Here is a 13,371-nt window from a genome sequence, read left to right as displayed (position 1 = left end):
TCCGCTGGGCGCGGGCCGAGCGTGCAGGGGGTTGGGGGATCCCGCACATCAGCGAGCCGCAGGAGACGACTGCCCGGGATGGGGGCCCGTGGGACTGTGCAGGGGTAGACCCACCACTTCGCCCGCCCCGCAAGCTCTGCCCACAGCTTAGGGCTGGCAAGGGATCCAGCAGGAGCCGCGAATCAAAGCCCTCAGTCTCTCTCTTTCCGTCCCACGTCCCGGAATGTAGCTCAGAGCACCACGGTAGAGTCCCTCTTTCTACCGGAACCCTTGGTTGCACTTAGCCAGTCCCACCAGCCAACTATTCCTACTAGTTTACCTTCTAAGTTCCCCTCATCCACGACGTTCCCCTTCCCAACCCGTCCTCTTTAGCTCTTTCTGTCCTCGAGAATCCCCCCTATCTCGGTTCGTGTTCCCAGCCAGGAAGCGGACAAGCCTCCCAGGTTCAGCTCCTCCGCTTGGTGCCTAGGCCGTCGAATGGATGGACGGCGACACCGACCCGAAGACCTTCAGTTGCTCCCGCTCATCTGTGTCCAAAGCAGTGGGTTTAATCCTCTTTGGGGTCACGAACCGTTTTAGGTATTTGATAAAAACATGCATTCTACACACACACACACACACACACACACACACACACACACACAGAGGCAGAGGTGCGCGTGCGCGCACTGAAGCGCACACAGAAGCTCACACTTCAGAATACAAATTTCGGATGGGAAGATGCTATCGCCAGAAATCTTCCAATCCTCCCAGAGCCCATGATTCTGAGTTTTTACTCTCTTTTACACCCACGGTCTCAGGAGGATGGTGGGGCGTAAGTCTGGAGGTTCTGGGCCAGGAGCCCGACCTGGAAACCGTTTGTAGGGGCGAGGATCAGCCAGTGCGGGGCTTGGGCTCTCTGCAGGGCATCCCGCGGGCCTGGGTGGACAAGAGTCAGCTGCGAGTTCTTCCACGACATTTTCTCAGAGATCGAGCTCTCCAGAGGCGCGCAAGAGGGTGCCAACACACACACCCCCGCCACACACACACACACACACACACACACACACACACACTTAAACATCTGACTTTCTTTTTTTCCTGAGGGAGGGGATACTTCTGGCACCCAGAAGTACCTTTTAATTGTTGTAGGGTAGTAAAAAAGAGCACCGAGTTTTAATCCTCCTTCACGGTCAGACGTCCCGTCCACAACTCAAGCCTTTGCTCAAATGTAAAGAAAATGAAAAGGCAGGTGTTGACAGGCAGTGGGCAGGTGGGGGGAGGGGGGCTCCTTCGGGGAAAGTCGGGGATCGTGAGGCCTCAAAGTGCTCAGGGGAAGGCGACATGCCGATAGCCGTTTGCCAGGTCGTGGGCCCCCTTCCCCAGCCTTGTCTGGAGACCCCGCTGGCCTCCGGCGGTGGATCCGGGCGCGCGGGAAAGACTTGCGGTCGCCTTAGGACACGGTGCCCTGCGGGGAACAAAGACCCGCGCCGCGTCCGGGGAGCATCCCCCCTTCTCCAGGCCCTTCTGGTCCAAAGACACCCACACCGGTGTGGGAGCTCCAGGTTGCACTGGGGGGGGGGACGCCCTTCCCTTCCTTGCTCTGCAAAATCGATGGGGTCGGTGTGGCTTTTGGAAGAGGGGGGAATGTGCACGTAATCCACCTGCTGGGAGAACGGCCCAGGGCAGGGCCTTCCCCGCGAAAGGAAGAACCACCACGGCAGGAACGTATCCCCGCCCTCCACCCCGCTAAACACCGCACAAGACCCCCCAGCTTCCCCTTGGGTCTTTCAGTTTTAGAAACAATCTAGAAATCAATCTCCCTTGATGTATGGTGCCTGCCTTGCGGCGGCAGGACTCGGCGGCAGGACTCTGCAAAAACCTTAAAAGTGGAGTAGCAGCGGAGTTGATTTAATCTGGGAAGTCTATTTCTCGGTATCCACGTGTATTTGTACACACACACACCCAGTAAGAAACCTGACTTTTTACTTTACAAGGTGCGAATACAATAGAACCTGAAGTTCTTGCAGCGAGGCCCATTTATGTGGCCGTATTGTGTGTAATGTGGGAGCACCCGCCGCTGCCATCCCCGACGTGTGGTTCACGAGCATCTACCCAGAACCGCGGCCGAGAACTTCAGACCTCGGCTCCCCGGCTCCAGAGGCAGGAAAGAGTAAGAGCGTCCCCCTCCCGCCCACACCCCAGCGGCGGCTCCTCGGCTGTTGTCGCCAGGAAGCCTAGAAGTTCTGCCAGGAAGAGTCACAAAGTCCCATGCAAGGGTCCTCCCGTCTTGGGCCAGTTAGGCACTGCAGGAGCTGCACTGGGAGAAGGAAAGAGCTGCCTCTAGGAGGGAGGCATCCCTTACCTTATTCCCATCTGCCAAGGGGCTTTCTCAAAACACTGCCTTAGGAGGGGGCGGGGACTGGGGGGAGCCTCAAAGTGAACTTGCAAAAAGCAAATAGAACTCTTCTCTTTGCTTTCCTCCTCCTCTTGTGTCTCCAGAAAGTTGGCCTTCTCCACTCCATTTCCTTCTGGTTTTCCTCTTGGGACTGCTGAAGAAAGCCCCATACAGCTCCCACCCAGAAGATGTCTATGGTAATCTTCAAGTCTAGTGGGAAACATGGAGCTAGCTGGCTGCTCGTTGACCTAAGAGTGGAAAGGAAAGTGGCTCCCAGGAGTCCATAAACCTTTCTGGAAAGACTGACTGCCTCCTCTGTCACAATGCTGATCCCTTCTCCTGTTCTCCTCCAAATAGTTCCTGGAGAGGGCAACACCAGGCCACAGACACTGCTCTTTACATCCAAGGAGGGCCCCGGGGCAGTGTTGCTGAGGGAGCCACAGTCAGGAACATCAGAAACACTGGGGCACCAAAACCGCCAACAGTTTTGGGAAACAACTTACTATTTGACATAAAATGAACACACGGCACATTTAGAGACTTAATGGGCTTCTTTTCACTCATTTTACAGTTTAGAAGGTGTTTTGTTTTGAATCAAATATGGGAGAAGGCACCAGAGTCTTTTTGCTGCTTAAAATTTTTAGAAAGCTTTAGAAAAAACCTTCATTGAGGGCCATGGGCAGAGACAAAGGCAGACCTCTGAGATGTTGGAGAACCATTCAGATTCTGCCAGGAGAAAAAGCTGAGGGTGAGCTCTGGGTAAAGCCAGCCTTCCATTTCACTGACCAGCTTTCCCCTGCAAGGAAAAGGCTTCCTGGGGGCTGCTATCCTCAGAGGGAAATAGAAAAGGAGGCATGAGGAGGGGACCCAGAACCTGGGTTGGAGACTGAAGCCCAGGGTCTTCGTAGCAGTGAATGAAATAGGTGTAAAGTTAATAAAACATCCTAAGGCAGATGAGCCTGCAAAGTGCCATCAGAGATGGAGGAATAAAATGGGGGGAGAGAAAAAAAGAATGGTTTAATCGAAGCATCTTAAACAGCCTGACCCCCAAGTCAGAATGATTTAAAGGTTTTATTAGGAGAACAGATGGAAGATGAGAGCATTTCTCGCCGCAGAATGGCCCTTCTTGGATACTCATATGCTGCATGATATAGCATTATATCAATCTCCTTATAGCTCAAGATATAAATAAAAGGAAGAATGTATTCAAACTCTTCTGTTTGCCAGCAACCTCCCTTGGGTTGCTAACACTGAGGAGAAAACAGTAGAACTGAGGCTATAAAAAAAAGAAAAATCAAGAGCTACTAATGTGACCCGATTGCTGCTATTTATTTAATGGAACAGTCATTATTTTCTTTCTTCGACATACGTCTAATAATGAAGCAAAAAGAAAGGAAAATAATTATCAGTGTGCCACTTCAGATACACACAAACAGACTTCCCTGGTGGTACGGTGGTTAAGAATCCTCCTGCAAATGCAGGGGACATGCGTTCGAGCCCTGCTCGGGGAAGATCCCACATGCCACATGCCACGGAGCCCGTGTGCCACAACTACTGAGCACGCGCGTTGCAACTATCGAAGCCCACGCGCCTAGAGCCCGCGCTCCACAACAAGAGAAGCCACCACAATGAGTAGCCCGGGCACCACAACGAAGAGTAGCCCCCCCTCGTCGCAACTAGAGAAAGCCCACGTGCAGCAACGGAGACCCAAAGCAGCCAAACATAAATAAATAAATAAATTTATATTCAGAAAAGAAACACACAAACATCTGCTAGCTTTTTCGTTTTATTGATGTTCTTTTAATACATGTTTAAGATTAATATATGCTTAAGTTTAAGATTAAACTAGTGCCCAACTACTAACAGCACACAAAGCAATTCTGGATTAAGGTTTTATTTATTTTTGAATAAGGCTCAATTAGATGGAGAACAGAAATGAAATTCTTCTCAAACATAAAAATGTGAATTGAATTGCTTCTTTTTGGATGGATCTTTAACATTGACTTGACCATATGGACACTGCAAAAGTAATAAAACAAGTTACTGTTGAATTATTTAACAATCATCTTGAAGAAGTACACTTTTCATGGTGAAAAAAAGAGACTGCTAGTAACGTTCTATAGATTATTTGTTCTACCTCCTATAGACTAAGAGGAGAACGATGGCAACATCTGGCAAATGGTTCTAATTAGGGTCCAAGAATCACTTCCTAAATGCATCCTTCCAACTTCAAGAATTTTACTGTCAAAACCTCACCCTTAAAAAATTCTCCAGTCCTCAATTCAGGCAGAGCTCTTATGGGTTTGATTAGAAACAGCTAATGGCACAGGTAGGAACATCCATAAAAGTGAAGGCTTAATTTTTCAATACTGGCTACTGTTAATACAAGCATTTAATGTCAATCCCTTGATTAGAAAGTAGGTCGCTTAGAGGAAATAACTCCTTCTTGCCCCCCAAACATACAGTCAAAGTGGTCTATAAACAGAGCTTATCTGTTTATAATCTTAACTGTGTAACAATTTACCTTACTAGTAGTATGCTTTTAAAAGGTTAGAGGGAAGAACCCATTCCCATTTATTTTTTGTTCAAAGTAGGGAAGTATTACATAGTTAGTTCATCTTAATCAGTGAGCACAGAGATATACGGCTGCTGAAATATACATTTTAGGAAACGTACAGCACTAAGTTTGGAGTAGCAAGTTTCATGGTTATTTTAAAGACACAGTAGAAAACAACCACAGAAAGAATGGGCGGGGGGTGGGGGGGAGAGAAGGAGAAGAAAGCGGAGGGGAGGGGGAGTAGTAGTCATAATAATAATAGTAATAATAATGGAGAAGGAGGAAAGGAAGGCAGGGACAAGGAGGGAGGAAATCATTATCATTATAAAAAACCTACCTGTCAATGTTAGGCAAGTATCTATTTATTCAGCTAAAAATGAAAAATAAATGCTTCCTGGGATCTAGTTTGCAATATTCCGGATTTCTTTTCCTGCCCTCTTTCTACTTGCCTAGTAAACACAACTTATTTGAAACCTCGTGAAAAGTTTCCTCGTAATAAAGAACTCCCATGAATTTCCAAACACAGTGTTTCAAGGAACTGATGCTCACGGTGAAACGTTGCAAAATTCCGTTAACTTTAAAGGTCCTCTGTTGGTCCTAAGGACTTTATTGTCCGTGGCCAGAGCAGCTTTCCTAAGGACTTTATTGTCCGTGGCCAGAGCAGCTTGTGAAAAGTGCACACCAGGTTCTATTTAGCATTGTTATTCGACTTGTTTTTCAAATAATAGGTATTTACGAAGTCACAGAAGCACCGAAAACTGCTGCCATCCTGCCCAACTGGTACTCACGTGTCTGCAGGTAGAGCCGCAGCATCTGCCTCTCTGCAAGTGGGCCAGCCGGGTGAGCACCATGTAGCCGGTAGCTGGGTCCACGTAGTTCAGCCGGCCAGCCTGAAGAGCAGTGAAATCAAACTATTCATTCATCTCAATATTCATCGTATCTCCTCACCATCATTCCTACTCATAAAATACTGCAACATTTTCTTCAAACAATATTAAACTTCTTCCCAGCCATTTTCGTGGCACTTGCAATTAAGGACTGAATGCATTCCAACATTATACACAATCCAACTTTATGTGACCTGAGGAGAAAATACACAGTTTGAGAAAAATTAGAAGTTGATGGAAAAACAAGAACTCCTCTATACCCAATAACGATGTAGCCACTGCTCAGGTATTTTTCATTCAGTTTCTAGGTAACAAGTTTAATAACAGGTGATTTAATGACTTTAAGAGGCTGAAAACGAACTTTCACTCAGAAGTTGCAGTTGCAATTTCAGTACTTAAAATATGTGGATAATGATTTAAACTTACAGAAAAGGTGCTAATCAAAACCAGCAGTCCTTAGAGAAAAGTACTACCTTTACTATTATTTAACACTTTTCCTTACCTTCATCGTGTGCTACTCCACTGCATATTTTGCGCTGTTTTCTTTCTTTTTTTTTTTTGGAGTGTTGTTAGTGCCACTTTTAAGCAAAATAAAACTACTATTTTTAACATATTAACACTCACTGCTTCACGACTTTGATCAAAAGCAGCTTTTACTACAGCACTTCAGATGTCAAGAAAGCATCCTCTATCTACATTCAAACATAGTCTTAAAAAGCTGTCCCAAGCACGTTGTGTGAAGACAAATAATGCAACCTCTTCTGTGGATTTGGGCCACATGAGTGACATTATTTAGCCTTGAGATTTTGAAGGGGAACTGTCTCCTGGGCTTTTTCTATAACCCTTTTACCACGCAGTAACTCTGCACCACTCTTGCATAGAGCCTTTCCATTAAAATACACGTGACACTTAAATATCTTCTTACATGTATTTTTGCGTATGCGGCAAACTACTTCTTCAGAGTGTCTTCCTTAGCGGCTGAATATTTTGTTCTGGTTCAGCTTCTCATCAACTATGCGTCATGAATAAAGCGTGGAGTAAAAGGACAACTAGAGTTCAAGCCTAGGCCTCCTCTAAGGCATTCCAGCAAAGTGAGCCCAGGGCAGCAGAAATCCAGCCATCAAGTCCCAAGGCCAGCCTAAGGGGCCTCCCGAATCCTTTGGGGCCGCAGAAGCAGATTACATGAAACCAGCAGCACTGAACACTACTTTAGAACGACCGATTGTCAAGACCTTGCTTCTTTATTTACTAAGTCCGTGTTGGAAGACTTGGAAGAAAAGCAAAAGAACGCTGGGAACTCTGTTAGCAGACTTCTTTCCGCATTTCATGGCTGGGAGTCTTCTGGAACCTGGGAGCCTCACAGATTGCTCCTGGGCTTGGGCTGCTCTCCTGCTCTCCAAGTCAATGGGGAAACTCTGATGGCTGCCCACGCAAACGTAATTTGTCCTCAGTAAGTGAGCCTCAGGTCATGGTGGCAACAGACAAAGGCAGGGCAAGAGTGTTGACAGTCTGACTGGAGAACAAGATGCCCAGTGATGCAGGTCAGCACACGTGAGAGAGCTACCTGCCTGCAGGTGTGGAAGAAGGACCACTGTGAGGGGACTCTGATTTGTTGAACAACAAAAACAACAAGCTCATTATTGGGTTTGCTTATGGTCTCCTAGACAGCCATTTAACCTGCGATTCTGACACTGATGAAACTGTGTGAATTCCTTGAGTGAGAAAAAGTTTCTTTCCCTTCCCGGGCTGATTGAGCTGGTCGTTCCAGGCCACTGGTGTTTGCTCTATAGAGAACGATACTTTTTGCTTCTATTTACCACATTTATATAGTGAAGTGTGGGAACAAATTACACATTATTTTAAAAAGAGTATAAACAAGAACCATCAAAAGCTGCCAGTCATTTCCTAAAGAGTCTTTGTGCAAAAGTTTCAAGACAGAAGTGGATCTCAGGGCCTACTAACTGTGGGAAAAAAAAAGTCAACTTTAGGCAACCTCCAAGGTTTTCTTCTCTGCTCCCCTGGTTCAGGCCAGACCAAATAACACTAGTCATGTCAAGTGCTGGTCACCCACAGTGTATTCAACAGGCTACTTTTGTATCTTTTCTATATATATTTATCACAGAGCTCACTTGCTCTTTCAAGATGATACAAATATAAACATGCTACCCTTGAACGTATGTAGTCTGTGTCAGAAAGCGTTAAGGGAGGTGATAAGTTTTGATATTGGTGCTAACAAGCAATTGTCAAATCCCCAAACCAGAAGAACACACAGCTCTAGATTGTCTAGTAAAAATGTAAACGCCTATTTATACTTTCTTTTGTAACTCTGCTCCGATAGGTGGAAAGGACGAAAGGATGACAGCAAAAATTAAAATAAATTAAAAATAAGTTCATGTTTTATGTTTTCATTATTGAAATCATTGGATGGCAGTGTTTAACTGATACTGCAGATAAACACACACATATTTCCCTGTGACTTCTCAGCTCCTCTACCTCCTCTATCAATGCCTTACACCACTCCCCCAACCCCAAACACACACGCACACACATGCGCGCGCGCACACACACACACACACACACACACACACACACACAGGACAGTGATGACAGGCCCTAGACTGCGACCGGAGTTTAGCTCGGACACTGATCGGAAAGGAGTCGCGCTCATACTCAGGATAGAGCCACGTTAACTCTTTGCCCGGAATAGGAAACTGTGGCCAGTTTTCAAGCGAAAAGTTCTGAGCGGTAAGCTTGCACGCCGTCAGAGGCCCGAGGCAAGACTGCACCGACCTCCGGCAATCCCTCTCCAGACCGGGGACGCGCAGGCGCACCTATCACCGGGCGGCCGGGGAGGGCGGGGCTGCAGGGAGCGGGGCTGCCGCGGAGGGCGGGGCGGGGTGTCTGGGGAGGAGGGGCCTCACTGCGCAAGCGCGTGGTCCCTGGGGCTGCGGTCCGGGCGGGGCGGGGAGGGGCGGAGCAACCCGGGTGCCCGTGAGGGACGGGGCGGGGCCTCACCGCGCAGGCGGCGGCGTGAAGCTCCGAGATCCTCCGCTCCGCCGCTGTTAACTCTTTGCTCGCCGGATGCGTCGCTGCTCCCTCCGGCCCGCCCTGCGAGTCGGGCCCAGAGCCGCCGCGGTCTCCCTGCGAAGCGGAGCAGAGGGTGAAGCTGAGGCGCTGTCGGAACGCTTCTCCAACCCGGGGCGGTTCTGGCGGCGGGGCGGCGGACGGCTGCCTCCCGAGCGCAGCGCCCACGGACGCCGGGACCCGCCAGGCCGCCATGGCTGCCGCCTGTGGGAGGCGGGGCGCTGGGGCCAAGGGGCGGTACGTACTGCTCCCGCAGAGCCAGGCAGGGCCCAGACCCGCCACCCCGGACCCCGCCCTCCGACCCTCGACCCCGGACCCGCCCTCCGGTCCTGGACCCCGACCCCCACCTCCTGAACTCGGCCCTCCGGACTCTGACTCCCTCTCCAACCCAGGGCCCCGGCCTCCGGACTCGGATCCCGCCCTCAGATCCCTGCCCTCGGACCTGGACCCCGACCCAGCCCCGGCTCTCTGACTCCAGACCTTGACCCCTGACCCCGGATCCCGCCCTCTTGTCCTGGACCTGGCCCTCCGAGCCCAGACCCCCGACCACGCCCTCGCCCTCCGGACCCGGACCCCGGCCTTCCGCAGCCCCACCGGCCCTGCCCCGCAGATAAAGTGGACCTTAGGCAGCTGAGGAGGCTCCCACACGATGCGGGGACGGGGAAGAACGTGCCTTTTCCACTCTCTGGACTTTCATTCTAGGTGTTCCATTGGTCTTCTGAGGTGACACGTGGACCTTTTTTCTCGTGTCAGACTAGTCTTGGGATCTTTCAGCATAATCGCTACAACTAAGATGCCAGAAAGTGATCAAAATATCCCAGGTTTGTTTGTAACCCGCTTGGGCTCGTCCAGAAAAGGCTGAGTATCTACAGGTGATGTGTGCTTGGAGGGCAGCTGGAAGGGGAGCCCTCACGGCCTGGTTCTTTGACCCAGACTAAAATGAGGACCAAAAGGAAGAACGGGCGGTGGTTTCATGTTGCCAAGTATTTGCAAAATCCAAACTAAAATTATATTTCCCGTCCGAAAGATGAGAGAAAGTTGTTCTGCTACCCTCCACAAAATTAAATTTGAGAAAATTAGCACAAGCCCAGGAGGTAACTTCAGGCGTTAGAAGTAAATTAACACCACTCCTGACTCCCACCCTCAGCCTGTGTTTCAGGCTTGAAGAGTAGCCGTTTTGTAAGTGTTCTTCACTTTTTGAGAAAATGAGGGCAGGAATTGATCCCTGAGGACAAGAGTAGATTGTTGAGTGGTGCAGGAGAAGGATGACCCTGAATCATCACCACCCCTTTTTTGGCATCTGCATTTACCTATAATCATATCTGGATTCTCTTGGTAGGTGCTGATTGAAACGACCCTATTGGTCTGTTATAGTGAATCTTACAGTGAATTAATAAACCGGAATCCTGTTTTGCAGACCAATTTCCTTTGTGTTGGAATAATAAATTAGTTATCAGGCTCTGGAGACTGTTTAGTGATCTGAGAAGAGTTCAAAACGTGGAAGCCTGAGGAGGGACCCTCAGTAAAGCTATGGAAAGAGCAACTGTGATTAGAAAAAGGAATTCACCATAAATCAGTTGTGTGTGTTTGCTTTTTGTGGTTTTTTTTTGTCAAACCAAATTATCAAATAAAGGAAATAAGTCTGGAAGTTCCAGTTGATTACATTGTTTTTAAAACTGAGGATGAGGATCTATTAATAGTTCATGACATTAATTCAAAGGGTGGAGACCAAATTTTATAGAAATGAAATAGACTAGACCAGGTTCAAATAGAAAATAATAGTCATCTAGGAAGAGTAAACACTAGTTTGTGCAGCTTTTGCTTTGGTGGATGAGGGGCAGGTGTGAATATAAAGGGGTAGGAGCAAGGGAGATCTTTGTGATAATAGAATAGTTCTGTGTTCTGGTCCTGTCAGAAGTCTACACATGTGTTTAGAGGTAGAACTAGAGTACTTTGTTCCAATGTCACATTCCTGGCTTTGATTTGTGTTACAGGTGTATAAGATGTAACCAGTGGGGGAAACTGGGTGAAGGGAACCTGCTGTACTATCTTTGCAACTTCTTGTGAATCTAATTATTTTAAAATTTAAAAACAGTACTTGGAAAAAGAGATGTTAAAAAAAATAGCTTTCGGATTACCCGGTGAAGCAGATCATGAATTAACCAGAACCTTTCCTTATCTCCTCCATCCCCAGGTTTAAAAATCATCCATTAGTTAGTAAGGCCTTTGGGCATTTAGGCTCAGAAAGCTGTTTTGTGGGACTTCCCTGGTGGTCCAGTGGTTAAGACTTCACGCTCCCAATGCAGGGGACCTGGGTTCAATCCCTGGTCAGGGGACTAGATCCCTAAAAATCCCACATGCTGCAACAAAGATCCTGTGTGCCGCAACTAAGACCTGGCGCAGCCAAATTAATAAAAAAAAAAAAAGAAAGCTGTTTTGTACTATTCACGTTACATGTGTGTGCATTCTTATATATCTTTAAACATAATCTGAGCTGGAAATCTGTATAGTTAAGAGTTGATAAAGTATTTTAGTACAAATCGTTTCCAAACAGATTTGATAATTAGAGTGTCATTTAGACTTTGAATAGATTATCTGCCCGTTTCAGTTTTCATCTGATCTTCACACTTGGGAGTCAGTGTCGTGGCACGTCACGTAACTTTCATTCACTGCATCTCTTGTTTGAAAGAGCCTCCTTGGATCTTGACCCTTACGTTATTCTAGCGTGTGTTCATTTCTTCTCAGACTGTCTGAGCTTGCAGTAGACACACCTGTATGAAAATGGGGGCACGGTGTTCCACCTTAGAATGGTAAATGTAGTTCCCACTTTATTTATGAAGGATTTACACCCAGGTTTGCTTTAGAAAGAGTTCTGTGCCCCATCTCTGCACGTTACATGATACAGCATATATTTTATCCCCCTTCCTATCATCTGTGATGTTTGTGTTGATACTGAACATGTTTGTTATTTGGAGGAGGAGGAAGGAGGTTCAGAGAAACGTGTTTCCCTAGGCTTCCCTAGGCATTGATTTTTAAATAGGTACATTAGGCCTCTCTCTGTTGTAGGCTGTGGATCACACAGCTTTGTCTGGTTACAGTAAAAGGGATGGGCTCCCATCACCGTGAGGCAGGACTTGATCTAGGCTCAGTGCCACGGCCAGGGCTCAGGCTCCTTTCCCAGCTCTGCCTCCTTATTGCTCGTGGCCTTTTCAGGTAGGTGCTTTTCTCGTGGGTGAAGGATGGCTGCAAACAGCTTTCTCATCCTTGGCCAGCTGAAAAGAGAGCCTTTTTATGAAGCTCCTGGACGAGAAGAAGCCTTTTTGCCCCCAGAAGTTCTAACAGCCATCTCTTCATCATGTGTCCGTTCCTGAACCGATCTTCATGAGTATAGCTTGTGCCGAAGGCAGTCGGGGCCTGTCTCGGGAACTGCCTTGTGAACCCTCCCAGACCCAGGCCTGAGAACGGCCTGTATTGATGCTGGGGACACAATTAACAAATGTCCACTGCAGTGTGACTTGCAAAGGCAAAATAAATTCCTCCAACCCACCGAGTCCTCTTAGCATTTAGTATTAATTGCTTATTGTTTAAAACATTTTTCATTGTTCCTCTGGTTCCCCTCTAGATGTCCTTCCTTTGATCTCCCACAATTATTTGCTCCATTTTAGCTTTTTATATGTAGTAATTTTGGGGGCACTGTTTACTTAACAGATTGTAAACAAGATGGTAGAGCAGCAGTACCTTTTTGGTACCAGGGACCTGTTTTGTGGAAGACAGTTTTTCCATTGACGGGGTGGGGTGCTGGTGCAGAATGGTTTAGGGATGATTCAAGCGCATTACATTTATGGTGTACTTTATTTCTATTATTATTACATTGTAATATATAATGAAATAATTATACAACTCACCGTCATGCTGACAGGAGGCGGAGCTCAGGCGGTAATTGAAGCGCTGGGGAGCGGCTGTAAATACAGATGAAGCTTCCCTCGCTGGCCCACCGCTACCTCCTGCTGTGCGGTCAGTTCCTGACAGGCTGTGGACCAGTAGCGGTCTGTGGCCCGGGGGTTGGGGACCCCTGTGGTAGGGAATATGCTGTTTTCATCTTTGTATCTCCACAACCCCACCTGTACTTTTTTACGTATTACTATGACACTTAGTGAATAGAGGCTTTTCAAATGGGCAAGTCCGTGGTTGTTCATTCTGAAATATATAATCCTTAGCTAGTGGGTAAACATTTCATATGAAATTCTAAAATTAACATTCTTTACATCATGATGCAAATTTGAAAGTATTTACTATGGATTAATAATTGCAAATAAATACTTTAAAAACTGGGTGATAAAGATACTAACTCTGAGGTCTTATTAAATTGTGTTTATTAAATAGCATTGGGCCATTTTACTGACAATCAGGACATATGTACACATTATCAAATTGTCTGATGTAAGCCCCCAAAAGCTGCCTCTGAT

General features: G+C 47.3%; 1 protein-coding gene across 1 annotated transcript; it reads right to left on the bottom strand.

Moving 5' to 3' along the window:
• Nucleotides 1-4,324: 4,324 nt before the first annotated feature.
• Nucleotides 4,325-9,100, bottom strand: C1H1orf53 (chromosome 1 C1orf53 homolog). Its single transcript, XM_065898133.1, has 3 exons — nt 8,837-9,100; nt 5,723-5,824; nt 4,325-4,396 (listed from the first exon to the last, which is right to left on the bottom strand). Exons 1-3 carry the CDS (start codon nt 9,098-9,100, stop codon nt 4,325-4,327), a joined length of 438 nt encoding a protein of 145 aa, XP_065754205.1.
• Between the last annotated feature and the right edge of the window lie 4,271 nt (nt 9,101-13,371).

Source organism: Phocoena phocoena, chromosome 1 (assembly GCF_963924675.1).
Source record: "Phocoena phocoena chromosome 1, mPhoPho1.1, whole genome shotgun sequence".
NCBI classification, from domain to species: domain Eukaryota; kingdom Metazoa; phylum Chordata; class Mammalia; order Artiodactyla; family Phocoenidae; genus Phocoena; species Phocoena phocoena.
Note: the sequence above shows the minus strand (reverse complement) of the source record. Positions and strands in the feature narration are given on the sequence as shown.

Bases quoted from the DNA above. Each gene is read 5' to 3' on its own strand.
- C1H1orf53 (XM_065898133.1), bottom strand. From the start codon at position 9,100: ATGGCGGCCTGGCGGGTCCCGGCGTCCGTGGGCGCTGCGCTCGGGAGG. The intron at 5,825-8,836 runs GTGAGGCCCCGC...ACTGCTCTTCAG, and splicing joins TTCACGCCGCCGCCTGCGCG to GCTGGCCGGCTGAACTACGT. The intron at 4,397-5,722 runs GTGAGTACCAGT...TTACTTTTGCAG, and splicing joins GCGGCTCTACCTGCAGACAC to TGTCCATATGGTCAAGTCAA.